This window comes from Natator depressus, chromosome 1 (genome assembly GCF_965152275.1).
Source record: "Natator depressus isolate rNatDep1 chromosome 1, rNatDep2.hap1, whole genome shotgun sequence".
In the NCBI taxonomy this organism is placed as follows: Eukaryota; Metazoa; Chordata; order Testudines; family Cheloniidae; genus Natator; species Natator depressus.
In genome coordinates, this window is record NC_134234.1 from 163,882,518 (window position 1) to 163,897,483 (window position 14,966).

The 14,966-nt window shown below is 43.5% G+C and overlaps 1 protein-coding gene across 2 annotated transcripts in view; it reads left to right on the plus strand.

Moving 5' to 3' along the window:
- The first annotated feature begins 7,075 nt into the window (after positions 1–7,075).
- Positions 7,076–14,966, plus strand: part of SCAF4 (SR-related CTD associated factor 4) — a 75,544-nt gene continuing 67,653 nt past the window's right edge. For both annotated transcript variants that reach the window (XM_074970787.1, XM_074970795.1), the window contains exon 1: positions 7,076–7,281. In XM_074970787.1, the coding sequence (XP_074826888.1) occupies positions 7,252–7,281 (30 nt within the window). In that variant the 5' untranslated portion in view covers positions 7,076–7,251. The remainder of the gene's footprint in view (positions 7,282–14,966) is intronic.

The following is a 14,966-nucleotide window of genomic DNA, read 5'->3' on the forward strand; positions in this document are numbered from 1 at the left end:
TGAAAAAGCAATTGCACATTTGAATTAAATAATCACAGAGCACCTGACCATTTATTATAGTTGTAACAGCTCCTCTGTTCATGAGGGTCAGTGATATAAACCTGGTAAAATGAGAACTTTTAAGATCAAAGTTCTGAGCCATTAAACTGCCTCCACTTAGCGAACTGGAGCTGCAAAAAGAGGAGTTTTGCAAGGGAGTTTGGAGAGGGAGATATACCTAACAAACGCTCTAAACTTAGGCCACTAAACCTCCCACCAAAAACAAAACAAAACAAAACACCCTGCAAGAATAAAAATAATGCAGACTGAAGTCCAGCAGCAGAGTCGGGGGCTATCCAGTTTGTTGCATTGAATGCATGTACAATTACCTGCCTTGTGGGCAGGTGTCATATGTGTGCTTATGGTGCAAGCAGCTCTTGGCTCTCAGAGACACAGTACGGGCTCTTGAGGCCAGAGTGGCTGAACTGGAAGAGCTAAGGGAGATATATATATTTGAGACTTTCAGGGGTACAATAGAATGGTCCCATCCCCAGTCTGATAATCTCTGTGCTACTAAGGAGGATGAAAGTCTCAGGAAAGGAGACTATCAAGCAGGAGCAGAGGGAAATAATCCCATAGTTGGGACCCTCTTTCCAGATGATGTCATGGTTTTCCCTCACACTGATGCCCCTCCTGGGAGGAAACCCCAGTTATTAGGAAGAGCCAGGTAATAATAATGGACGATTCAGTTGTAAGAAATAGACAGTTGGGTTTGTGATGATTAGGAGAACTACATACCTTCCAGGTGAAAAGGCTGCATATCTCATGAAACATCCAAACAGATGTATAGAATCACAGAAGTGTAGGACTGGGAAGGATCTCAATAGGTCATCTACTCCAGTCCCCTGCACTCAATACAGGACTACATTTCTGACAGGTATTCTTAAAAACCTCCAATGACAGAGATTCCAGTGCTTAACTACCCTGACAGAAAGTTTTTCCTAACGTCCAACCTAAACCTCCCTTGCTTCAATTTAAGCCCATCGCTTCTTGTCCTATCCTCAGAGGTTAACAAGAACAATTGTTCACCCTCCTCCTCATAACAACCTTTTATGTACTTAAAAACTTGTCATCGTCCGTCCCCCCCCCCCCCCCGTCTTCTTTTCTCCATACTAAACAAACCCAATTTTTTCAATCTTTCCTCACAGGTCATGTTTTCTAGATCTTTAATTGTTTTTGTTGCTCTCCCCTGGACTTTCTCCAATTTTCCCACATCCTTCCTGAAATGTGGCACGCAGAACTGGACACAATACTTCAGCTGAGGCCTTATCAGCACAGACTAGAGTCTTGCTTACAACACTGCTGCTTATACATCCCAGAATGATGTTCACTTTTTTTGCAATGTTACACTGTTCATTCATATTTAGCTCACGAACTACTATTACCCCAAAATCCCTTTCCACAGTACTCCTTCTAGGCAGCCCTTCCCCATTTTGTATGTGTGCAATTCATTGTTCCTTCTTAAGTGGAGTATTTTGCATTTGTTTTTATTGAATTTCACCTATTTACTTCAGACCATTTCTCCAGTCTGACCAGATCATTTTGAAGTTTTAATCCTATCCTCCAAAGTACTTGCAACCCCTTCCAGATCCATATCATCCACAAACATTGTATGTGCAGTGCTGGAGAGCAGCCAATAGTCATGGTGCATGTCGGTATCAATGACATATGAAAACGTAGAAGAGAGGTGCTGGTGGCAAAATTTAGGCTGCTAGGTTAGAGATTAAAGTCCAGGATCTCCATGGTAGCATTCTCTGAAATGCTTCCAGCTCCAAAAGTGAAGCCTGGAAGACTGAGAGAACTGCCTGTCTCAATGTGTGGATGGGATGATGGTGTAGGGAGGAAGGATTTAGGTATATTAGGAACTGGGGAGCCTTTTGGGAAAGAAGCATCTTATACAGGAAGAAGGGCCACTGCCTACACCAAAATGGAACCAGACTGCTGGCATGTAAAATTACAAAGGTTGTGTTAGGGCTTATTCCTTCACCCACTTACTTCCCTGGTCCTTCTCGCATGAACAGAGAGCAACAATACCCGAAGTCTAAAGGTGCAAACAATTCGATGTTTATTGGGGTGAACTTCCAGCAAGCATGATTCCAATTTCCTTCCTTAGTGTCCCCCATCCCATCTCTGACACCACAGAGCCTTACACGTGTGTCCCTGTTCCCACTCCTGCCCTTAGCCAAACATGATTCCAATTTCTCTACCCCCATTCCCTGTTCCCATTTTCCACCCACTTCCTGATTGATTGCAGACTATATTGTAAAACTTGAGTTCTCCTTAGCTATACCTTAACCAATCATTTTCCTGAAATTTAACTAACCAATCCTAACATATTGTAACATGATTATTTAACCATTTATATCCCACCACCTTAATTAGTTTACACCTAGCAAAATTAATTATACAGCAGACAGAAACAATCACAGAACCAGACAGAGATTATACAGACAAACAATGGGGAAATGGGGACTACAGTGATAGAACAAACACAGAAATGAGGATTTCACATCCCAGCTATAGATAAGTGAGTTCTTGCCGGACAGGATGCCGTCAAACTAAGTTTCCTTTTACATCTTCTAGGCACTTCCCTTTCTTTGGAGGCGACAGGCATTATCAGGACAGAATTGTATTCCTAATAGCACCTTATTTCAATGTGACTAGTTTGGAATGTGAGGAAGTGACCGGTCGCTTCCCAGCTTATGGCTGCCTCGGTTGCTTAGCCAAAGATCTTAGCCTAAGCACAGGGCCTCAGACTGTCACAGTAAGAGAAGGACCTTACACCGGCAGACAGTGATTTTGATTCTTTCTTTTATACCTCTATAACTAGCCAAGTGATAAGAATACACCTAAATTCTTAGAGCATAGGCCTTTACACACAGGCCTGAATATCTATATCTTAACAGGTTGTAGAGGATGTTTTAAACTAAGAGCTGGGGGAACACCCAGAGGTGTGATGGAACACAGGGCTCAGGCGGAGACATCCCTAGGGAATGAATTTATTAAAGGGGGAACTCTATATCCTAGTAAAGAGAAATTAGTAAAGTACAGGTAGGAGCTAGTGAGAAAGTCAAATGTAACAGAGTCCCATTTAAATATAACACATAAAGGCAGGCAAATGAACATTGACAAAATGTACAAGTGCTTATATACAAATGCTGCAAGTCTAAATACTAAGAAGGGGGAAAGTACAGTGCCTGGCAGTAAATGTGGATTTTGATATAATAAGCATCATGGAAATTTGTATCCTGATGATAATCAACTGGACATGGTAATACCAGGATACAAAATATATAGGAATGACAACTTAGGTCATACTGGTGGAGGAGTGGCACTATATGTGAAATAAAGTAACAATCTTAAATGAATAAAACTGTACCATGAAATCTCTATGGAGAGAAATTCCATACTTGAACAATAGGAGTATAGCAGTAGGAATATACTACCAACAACCTGACTGGGATGGTGACATTGATTGTGAAATGCTCAGGGAGATTAGAGAGGCTATAAAGAAAAATTTCTAGACCCATTAAATGACTGCTTTTTGGAGCAGTTAGTCCTGGAACCCACAAGGGAAAGGCAATTCTTGATTTAGTCCTAAGTGAAACACAGGATCTGGTCAAGATGTGTACACAGCCAAACCATTTGGTAATAATGACCATAATGTAATTAAACTTAACATCTTTGTAGGTGAAAGAATACCAAAAAAAACAAAAACCAAAAACAATCCCATCACAGTAGCATTTAACTTTAAAAAGGGGAACTACACAAAAATGAAGGCACTTGTTTGATGGAAATTAAAAGGAGCTGTCACAAGGGTTAAATGCCTGCAAGCAGCATGGGGACTATTTAAAAACACCATAATAGAGGTGCAGACTAAATGTATACCCCAAATCTGAAGAGACAATGAAAGAACCAAAAGAATGCAACCAGGGTGAAACAGCAGAGTAATGGAGGCCAGCAGAAGCAAAAAGGCATCCTCTAAAATTTGGAAGTCAAAACCTAGTGATGATAATAGGTAGGACCACAAACTCTGGCAAGTTAAGTGTAAAAGTGTAATAAGGCAGACCAAGAAAGAATTAGAAGAGTAATTAACTAAGGACACAAAAACTAACAGCAATTTTTTTTTTTTTAAAGTACGTCAAAAGCAGAAAGCCTGACAAAGTCAGTGCGGCCACCGGATGATTGAGGTGCTAAAGGAGAACTCAAGAAAGACAATGTCACGTTTTGGAAGAGTCAATATGGCTAATGGGGAAATCATGAATCACCAATCAATTAGAATTATTTGAGAGTGACAACAAACGTGTGGACAAGGGTGATCCAGCTGATTTAGTGTACTTGTAGTTTCTCGAAAAGGGGTGGGGGGGCTGAACAGTGAACTGGCAAAATTTGCAGATGATACAAAATTACTTAAGATAGTTCAGTCCAAAGCTGACTGTGAAGAGGTACAAATGGATCTTACAAAACTGGGTGACTGGGCAAGAAAGTGGCAAATAAAATTCAATGTCGATAAGTGCTAAGTAATGTATATTGGAAAACATAATCCCAACTATACATGCAAAATGATGGGGTCTAAATTAGCTGTTACCACTCAAGAAAGATCTTGGGGTCATAATGGTAGTTCTCTGAAAACCTCTACTCAATATGCAGTGGCAGTCCAAAAAGCAAACAGAATGTTAGGAACCATTAGGAAAGGTATAGATAATAAGATAAAAAAATATCACAATGCCACTATGTAAATCCCTGACACACCCACACCTTGAATACTGTGTGCAATTCTGGTCATCTCATTTCAAAAATGATATAATTGGAAAAGTTGCAGAGAAGGGCAATGAAAATGATTAGGAGTATGAAATAGCGTTCATACCAGGAAAATTTAAAAAGACTGGGACTGTTCAGCTTAGAAAAGACATGACTGAAGGGGATATGATAGAAATCTATAAAATTGCAAATGGCATGAAGACAGTGAATCGGGAAATGTTATTTACCCTTTCTCATAACACAAGAACTAGGGGTCACCCAATGATATTAACAAAAGATATTAACAATTCTTCACACAATGCACAGTCAACCTATGAAACTCATTGCCAGGGGATGTTGTGAAGGCCAAAAGTATAACTGTTTCAAAAAAGAATTATGTAAGTTCCTGGACAATAGGTCCATCAATGGCTATTAGCCAACATGGTCCGGGACATAAACCCGTGCTCCAGGAGTTCCTAAATCTCTGACCGCCAGAAGTTAGGACTGGATGATAGGAGATTAGATAATTTATAATTGACCTTTCTCTTTATTCCCTCTGAAACATCTGGCATCGGCCACAATCAGAAACGGGATACTGAGCTAGACAGACCATTGGTCTGACCCAGTAATGCCATTCTAATGTTCTTAGCCTTCCTTCACGCTCCCCAGCCTGGTGGCGGCCTGCCTCCTTCACAATCCAAATCTGACCCAACCCAAAGAATGTCAAGGTATTTTCATACCTGACCCCAACACCTGTAGTTGGGTTCTACAGGGTTTGGCACAGATTGCAAGCTTCTAGCATCCTGTTTTGATTTGAAAACTTCAAGAAAGGGGAATCTACCATTTCCCTTGATAGTTTGTTCTCATTTTTAATCACCTTTCCCTTTGCCCTATGCCTTTCAAATGTACATTCCACTTTCATGCCACACCTGCTGAATCTGTAGATGAACTACTATCCCTCAAGGTCTGTACAGAGAAGGTGGGTGAGGTAATAACTTTTACTGGACCAACTTCTGTTGATGAAAGAGACAAGCTTTTGACCTTACACAGATCTCTTCTTCAGGTGTGGGAAAGGTTTGTACAGTCAGGGTATGACCTTACAATTCAAAAGAGCAATGGGTATGCAAGGGTCTCAGAGAATCACTACTGCTCAACCAAGCATTCAAAAAATCACAGGTCAGTCCCTCCACCCCCAAATGATGAGATTAATTATTTTAACTCATGATTTTTAAGCCAATGTTGGGTTCTATTTATTTTCCTTTTGGTTTCCGAGCTTTTAGAGTGCTCCAAGTCACCTTTTCTCTTCAACTCTGAGAGCTAGAAAGTTGCTTCAAGAAAGAAAGCTGAGATTCTCCTGTAATCCACTGACTCTTATGTGCTGGGGTTTTAAGAAAACACCATATATCATGGCACTCACAATAAAATCATGATAGTTAGCAACACCAGAGCATCATGATGAAAAAAAGAGACTCCATTAAGAAGAATACTGTGGGGCAGGAAGAACATCCCACTGTCTCTCTGAATAAACTCTGACTTCTCCAATACTCTGGCATCACATACTTTGCTTGGTAACCCTACAAAGACATCCAACAGAAAGTCACAACGATTCCTCAAAGACTTACATCGCTATTGAATCACAGCCTTTGCTGACTATGTACTCATCATGACTTGGGACACAAAACGGGCCTCCAGCCTAATTTGTGAAGCCCAAAACGTACAAATCTCTCTCTGTGACCCTGGGCACTTTGCTCACAGCCCCCTGCCGTATTTGGAGGTATTGCCATGCACGCCTCCAGCCCAGCCCCAGCGGTTCCCCAAATGCTAAACCCATTGGCCAGTATTCATCTGGGTAGCCACCCTCCTCGGGGCACTTGCCAGTCTCTGGACACCGGGGCCAGCGCAGGCACAAGCAGAGCGCCTTGTGCCTTCGGGAGCGCGGAGGCCACTGCTGGCCCTTCTTGCACAGGGGCTCCCTCCTCCCTTTGCTGGGCGGGGGGGAAGGGCTCTCTCCCCTTCCCTTAGGCTAGGTGAACCTCACCCCTTCCTCCACCGGGCAAACACCCCGCCCTGTGTGCGGGCAGGAGGGGGAGGGGAAGATTTATCTCGCCTCGCCCCGCCCCTTTCCCCCTCTCCCCGGGGGCGGGGCCGTTGCTGACATGGCGGGGCTCGAGATAGTAACAGGGGAGGGGGGGCGGTCACGTGGCGTCCTCGCAACCGCGCCGCGCGCGCGCGCGCGCCCTCTCTCCTGTGGGTGGCGCGGGGCCGGGAGGCCTAAGCGATCCCAGGGTGCTGTGCGCGGCGCGGGCTCCCTCCGCCATCCCGCTGGGAGAGACGGTCTGTGCGGAGCCCAGCCAGCGAGACGCCGCCTGCGCGCAGAGCTCCGCCGCCGAACGGACATGTTAGCGCGGAGCCCCTGAGCGGGACCGAGCCTCCCGCCTCCCGCCGCGGGCACCCGCACCAGCCGCCGCCAACATGGAGGCCGTGAACGCCTTCAACCAGGAGGTGGGAGCCGGGGAGGCCGGGCCGGCCGGGCCGGGCCCGGCGGTCAGGGATCGGTTCTGGGGGTCACGAAGCCGCTATCGCGGCCGCCTGCCCCGCTGCTTCCTGCCCCGGGGCGAGGGAGAGCCGAGGCCCGGCCTAGCAGAGGCCTCCGCGGAGGCCCAGGTAGCGGCCGCCTGCGGCCTCCCCTCGCTCCCGAGGCTGTTCGGGCCCCCTGGGTCTGACGGAGGCCGGGCGGCCCAGCGCTCCCCCGCCCCAGGAGCGGCCAGCGCCGCGTTCCTTCGGGTGAGGCCGGGGGATCCCCGCCCCCTCCCTGCCGCTCGCCCAGCGCGCGGGCCGCCCGGGAGCTGGGGCGCGCGGCCGGGCCCTCGCGCCCAGGCGTTACCCCGGGCGCGCTGCGCTGCGCTGCGCCCCGCGGGGGCCGGGTGGTTCACAGCCGGGGCGCCTCCTTCCCTGCGAGGGCTGGGGGAGGAAGCGACCACGTGAACGCGCGGCAGATAGCACGGGCTGGGCAGCAGCAAACGAAGGGGCTGCCCGCGATCGAACAGGAACTTCTCCGTGTGCGGGTACGGAGCAGCGTGTGGGGAAAGGGTCAGGTGACAAGCCCCGAAACGAAGCATGTGGCGGGTGGGGAGAGGTTGGGACCAGTCTCCTTTCATGAGGCATGGAAGGCCCTTGTGCCATCTCCGTCACTCTTTTCTTTCGGCTGCTGCTGGTTGTTGCAACTCTGCCTGATCTGAAAACTCTCTAGTTGGGCAGTAATATACCAGCGATTGTGTCTTCCAGATTGGACATCAAAATATGCCAGATCCTGATGTCTAAAGTTTTTATTCCCACCTAAATTTAAAATGAATGTGTAGTTGGAGCTAACTTTAAAAGTTTTGGTGCATAGGATGTTCTTGCAAATCATTCTAGGACTACACAAGGTGTTAATTGTAGTGTGTGTTCATTGCAAGTAACCTGCTAAATGTAAGCACATCTTTAATGTAAGGTTTCCAAGACTTATTCCAGAATGTTTAATGCATTTTGAAGGTTAGTGTGCTGTGAATGGTTGCTGAACAGAAACAGGAAAAATGGCAGACTGCTCTCGTGTGACAAAGTCATGCTGTGTAAAGTTCATTCCTTGCATCTGCATGTCAGTTGCACTAGACTAGAGTATCAGTATGAACACAATTACATACCTACTTATCCTCTACGAAATAACTGACTTTGTATTTTTCTTTATACGGTATGATTTTTCTATTCCATTTTGAAATGATACAGATAACTCCTTAGCTATGGAGTGAATTTTGAGTGTGAGTTTTAACCAGCACTTTTCATTTAAATTGACACGTTTCTTATTTTGACACAATTGGCAGTTTGGCTCTCCATTTTCCACATTTCAGGCAAGTGGTGGTGTTTTTAAACAGAAATCTACTAAGTTATATTAATTGGGGTTAGATTGCACATATTTTGTGCTTTCTATTCTTATTAGCATGTAGGACAGAAATCACCTTTACCTAGCCAAATATCAGGTGAGATACTAGCAATGCTTGCCACTTCATTCATCTCATCATATTGCTTCCTTGTACGGCTTAACTTTACTGATATTGGACAAAATGCCATTCATACAACTATACAAATTTTATTTGCTGACCCAAATGATTTAGGTAAATGTGTTAATTTAGATAACCATCAGTATCTCTTGATATTTTAAGTAATCTCATTCTGATGTATTCAAAATGGGTATGTCTTAAAGAGCACATCTGGCTGCCCAAGAAATAATAAATGTATGATGCCTGACTCTGTCAATATTTTACTTCTGGATACAGAATCAAAAAGAGTACATGAAATTCTAGTAACTCTGCAGAATTTCAGTTTGATAACTTATGTGAAGATGAAATTGTATTAAAACATGTACCCAGTTGAGATTTTAATATGATTTCCCTCACAAATGGCTTATTCTCTATGGTTCCAATTCTGCAGTCACTTGTGCATTTGCTTAACTTTATGCTCAATGGGATTTACTCATCTGTTCAGTTCAACATTTAGTTTCCTGGCTTTCTTTTGATGCCCACAAGAAATTAGTTTATATATTTGAAAACTAAATAAAAAACTCAGCTCTTAATCCGTTCTCTGAACTTCGCAGTTTGACCTTTCCTCTGTATCTGTATTTGGATTGTAAACTCATTTGGGAAAACACTAAATTTTCTACAGCAGTAAGCGCACGAACGATGCGCTTACTGCTGTAGAAAATTATTATGCCTGCTATATTTTTACTCATATTTTGAGCACATATTGCCAACTGGTGGTATTTGGTAGCCCTGTAATGTAGTGTATTACCCGTCAGGTAACTAGTTTGAACCAGGTACTCCTGAAACAATGAATTAGAATTTGTGAATTTTGTTAAAGTATACAGTTTTGTAGTTAAATATATAGTGAGCATAACTAATGGGTAACATGTTGAGGTGCAAAATCCTACTAACACATTTCTTGAGAAAACCAGTATACCAAAAAGATGACCTTGACACCCATGTGAGAAAAGCATGTAATGTTTCTTTTCCAGTGTTCGCTTTGGTTATATTTTGGTTTGGCAGTGTACGTTTAGCTTTGCTAAGTTAACTAATTTTTTTTCAAATTCGAATCCTAAAAAATTAGGGACCGGTAGTGCTTATTATAGGCCTCTGCACAATAAAGCTATGTCTGCACTAGAAATGCTGCAGTGGCACTGCTGTAGCACTTCAGAGTAGACATGTGCTACACCAACAGGAGAGGTTCTTTTGTCGCTGTAGTTAATCCACCTCCCCAAGAAGCATCACTAGATTGATGGAAGAATTCTTCCATTGACCTAGCACTGTCTACACAGGGAGTTAAGTCGGCTTAATGTCACTCCGAGTGACGTAGCTGGGTCGACCTGACTTTTTAGTGTAGACTTGGCCTAAGCTTCTGTGTTCAGCTTTGCCAATGGAAGTAATATAAGAGCCAACAGACTGATAATTGTGCATTGTTATAATTTTATGATTATGTTAAGAACCAAGCGGTGTCATCACTCACTTCTACATGTGACTTAGGGTGGTGATAAAGACACTGTACCCAAAGTCAGTAACACCCCCCAAAAATGAAGAGAATGGATATTCAGGTGGGCATTTCGTCTTTGTCTACAACTGTAGCTCAGTTCTTTATTATTGATGCATGGGCAGTTGATCAGACAATTGAATTTTTGATCTAGTATAGCAATCTTATACTAATGACAGATCTCATTTTGCAGTGTCAGTATACCTCTATCTTTTCCTCCCAATCTTTTCCCTAGTCACTCACCTGTTATCAGCTAGCATTATTTCCTTACATGAAGAGAGCAATATTATAGCACCATGCTAGTTCTGCTATAATTAAGGTTAGAACAGTTTTCTGTTTAAAGCCTGACTCTTCTAAATGCTCTAAAATCCACATGGTTACTTGGATTGCCTTGTAATATGGTTTGCTTTGTGGTGATACAGAGTAGAGTAAGTGATCCAGATTTGGGGTAATTTGATCATGGGGGATACTGAGATACAATCCCTTCCCCCCTACCCCCCCAAAAAAACAAACAGCTTTTCTTAAGGTTGATGGAGTATGCCAACATATTTTTGTTCAGAGTCAGGGAACTGATCGTGCCCAAAATGGTCTCCATTGCAGGACATGTACTTCAGCTATTGCAGGGCATCTACTGCTCCCTGAGGGGAGCAAACTGAAAACAGTAGCAAGAGAGTTCAGCTCTCTAGTTAGGCACATGCCTAACATTCAGGCTTACTGGCTGGCAAGTTTTCACTACAGCTGGGTAGCTAAAGCGGATATGCAGTAGCCATTGAGCCAGACCTACACCCAGCTATGTGAGTTCAAGTCTGACCTAGAGCAAAAATCTGAAAAAGGTTGTAGGCCTGTTGCTAAAGTGTGTCTGTCAGGTGTGTTTGGCGAAATGTATTGAACCAGAAAATAAATTATGCATGCAAATGCTTACTGGGATGGTAGTGGGGTTTGGGAGTGGAGGAGTGGGAGGGATAGGGAAGAGGGGTTTGGAGCTGCATTGAGGGTGGCAGGGGGTCAGACACTGGGAGTGGTGACACGGAGGTAGGTGGCACAGCAAGAGTGAGGGTTTAGGGTTGGGGAGGTGCGGCGTATCGATGCTTTACAATTAAGACTGAGATGATTGTTTGAGTGCTATAAAATCCACATATGTACTTGCATTGGCTTGACTTTTCCTGTGCTTCATGGGGGTGTGAGGTGGAGATAGTGAATCAAATTGGGGTCTGAAGTTCTAATGGCTCGATGGGATAACAACTGGAGGGCGAGCTGGAAATGGTGGAGGGGCTATATGTTGCAGGGGTGTTATCCATCTTCCCCCCACACACACATCAATTTTCTCACAGGTCCTTAAGGTTACTGTAACCACTATGTAATAAAACTCAACTTTGGGGGGCAAATAACATGCAAGACTTCTTTCACTGGCCCTGTTAGCAGTTACACACTCCAAACTTTTTAGAGCATGACTATTATTCCCATTCCACAATAACAAAGTGGTAGGGGGTGGGGCCTTAGGAATCACATATCAACTGTGTGGTGTGATGAAAAGAGGGGACTGGAGTCTGAGACTCAGATAATCTAGGCTTTGTTCCCAGTTTTGTCACTGGGCCTGCTGGGTGATGTTGGCCAAGTCATGTCATTTCTCTGTGTGTCAGTTTCCCCATCTGTACAATGGGGATAATGACATTACCCTACTTGGTAAAGTGGTGTTGAGATTTACTGATGAAAAGTGCCATGTAAGAACTAGGTACTATCTTTACCTGGCCACAGTAGCATCCCCACAGAAAACCTACATGATAAATACAATTGCCTAAATGACCATCAACTCTTAGCAATGACACATCTGTCTGTTTTTCTTTCTGTTGAAAAAAATTAGAAAATTCACTGGCAAAAAACTTAATTAACATAGTTAAGATTGCCCAGTGATATATTGTTCCTTTCAAGAAGGTAAAGTTCAGTAAAACTCAAACATGTGAAAACCAAGTATTTCAAACTCAGACTTCTGAAAAGCAGGATGTAAGTAAGGAATACACCAACACAACTTTAACTCTCCCCTCCTTTGTGCTGGCAGTAGGTACTGGGAATTATCTGTATGCATTTCAGCTGCATTCACTGTGTTAGGTGTAGCTGTACTGAATGGTGGAGGGATTAATTGGAGTAGTTTGGAAGAGCTGTGATTGTGATATGAGGATCTGGAGGGCTGTGCCCCCATAGTAGGGTGTCAGTGCAAAGGAGAGAGATGCATGCATACCCTAAGAGATCCAATATTCCTCCTTTCAGTATTGAGTCATGTAGGTTCTGTCAGTAGCGGGGCACGGGCTGGTGGGAGATGAGTGTGATCTGTGGGCTTAATGAAAGGAATGTTAGATGGCATCTTGTGTATAAGGGTGAAGGGGTTATAGATTTTAGCAGATGAAGTGTTCTTTCTGTGGGGTAGGCTGTGTCTAAATGTAGAGCAGATGTAGGTAGCTCCTGTTAGGTACCGTGCAAAAGAGAATGCATGAATGTGTTATGGGCATATTGGGGCATCACTCAGAGAGAGCAGAGTTCAGGTTACATAGGTGTGTGCCTAAACTCTGTGTTTCCCACTTTTCAAAAGTTTGCGTTTGAAGTACCTTATTGCTTTATTTTCTGGTTTAGAAGTTTGTTTTGCTGAACTTGGACTTCTGAAAAGGCATGATATACCACCAGGCAACCTTAGTTCCACATTGACAAAGTTTTTGTCAGTGATTTATGTCTGCGTTCAAGGTTTTAAACTTGGTACAGAAACGTGGGTTTCCTGTGTTCTGTTCCCCCAAGTCCATATTAAGAGAATTCTCTGAGAGATCCTGCACAGTATTTCCCCAGCTAGTGCAGTGGTTTATGGAAACTGATGCAGTCCTAGTTATTTTATATGTATGGAAGAGCAGGAGAGGCACAGTTGCCAATCTAATGCTAGGAGGAAAGACTAACATTGCTGTTCCTCTCTCCTGGCCATTTTGGTTCACAAGGCAATTGAAGCTCATGCCTTTGTTGCTCCTGCAGAAAGCATGTTTCTCATGTCTGCAGGGGCAACAGAGTGAAACAGACTAGGGGTTTGTCTACACTGCATCTCAGTGCAGACTATAGGGGTGTGAATTGCAGAGTACACCAAAGAGTATCTTAATGTGACCTAAAAGAAAAGGAGTACTTATGGCACCTTAGAGACTAACCAATTTATTTGAGCATAAGCTCCGATGAAGTGAGCTGTAGCTCACAAAAGCTTATGCTCAAATAAATTGGTTAGTCTCTAAGGTGCTACAAGTACTCCTTTTCTTTTTGCGAATACAGACTAACACGGCTGCTACTCTGTCATTAATGTGACCTAGATACTTTTTAGTTTGCGGCAGTAGCATCCACATGGGGCAGTTAGAGCGCAACTCTGGTGCACTCTGCCGTTCATGGCCCTATAGTCCTGTATTATGGCACTGTATAGGCATAGCCTGGGATCATGCTAGTGCTACTCTCCAGATAGCCTTAGGGGTTATTCTGAGTGCATAAGCAGGAGCAGCGATGTACATTGAGGGGAGAGGGGTGTATGGGAAGAGGAGTAGAATATATGTGCACAGTTCGAAGGGTATGGTAGTTGCAGTACATCAGAATTTTGGATTCAGCTTGGTCCTTCATTTACTGTACTACCAGGACTGAAATTATTTCAGCAGTAAATTCATCCATAGGGGTAAGGAAGGTGCTTTGCATTGCTTTAGTGGCAACTGCAGAGCAACTGAAAGAGCAGTATCAGTGTGATCCTGAAGGATCCCATTCCCTCTGAACAAGAGACAGAGAACAAGAAAGGTTGAGAATCCTGTCAGAGGTTAGCAGAAGTAAAATATGGGGAAGTGAAGAGAAGCAACCTTCAAGGAGAGTAGGAGTCTTACGAAGGGAGAAATAAATTAATAAATTGATCTTAGGAGGCAGATAATGTTTCAGGTTTTGAGCTACTGAACTAAGTAGCTCAGACCAAAACTAAATAGTCTCCCACATACTTTTTCATTTCCATTTGAAAGTGTTTATAAAGATGTTTGCCCCAAATGAACTCCTAACTTTGTAAGTTTATCCTTCTAGTCAGCAGGAATACTTTAGTGGACTACGTCTCATGTATGCTAGACTGCCCTTGGTTTACCTCTGGACAGATTAGACTGTGGCTTCATCTTCCAAAGAATCAGTTTATGATGGTCTCTTACCCTTGGCAGCAGCTAGTAGTTGCTAAGCTTCACAGCTCACATATCAGAGGCTGATACTAATGATGGATCCTCTGAGCCACAGCCCAAGGGCAGAAATTTTGTAGGAATTCCAACATTTCTCTTTTCTCAGTAGCTCTGGGGATTTGTGGCAGGTAAACCTTGGACCCATTCATTTTTTATGTTTGTCTCTAGCTAGACCTTTTCAGTCTGATAATCCAATAGTATTACTGGTACTTTGTTAGCATAAGTATTTTGTTATTTTCTTCTTTCTTTCTTTCCTTCCTCCTCCATCCCTTCCTGCAAATACTGAGTTAATTTTGCATAGGCATATGAGCAGATACCTAAAATTGTATTTGAATAACCTATAATTTTGTCATTGTAAAATATTTCTAACTGTAATTCAGAAGTATTCAACACACTTGTAGAAAAAAATCTGTTCTTGGATTC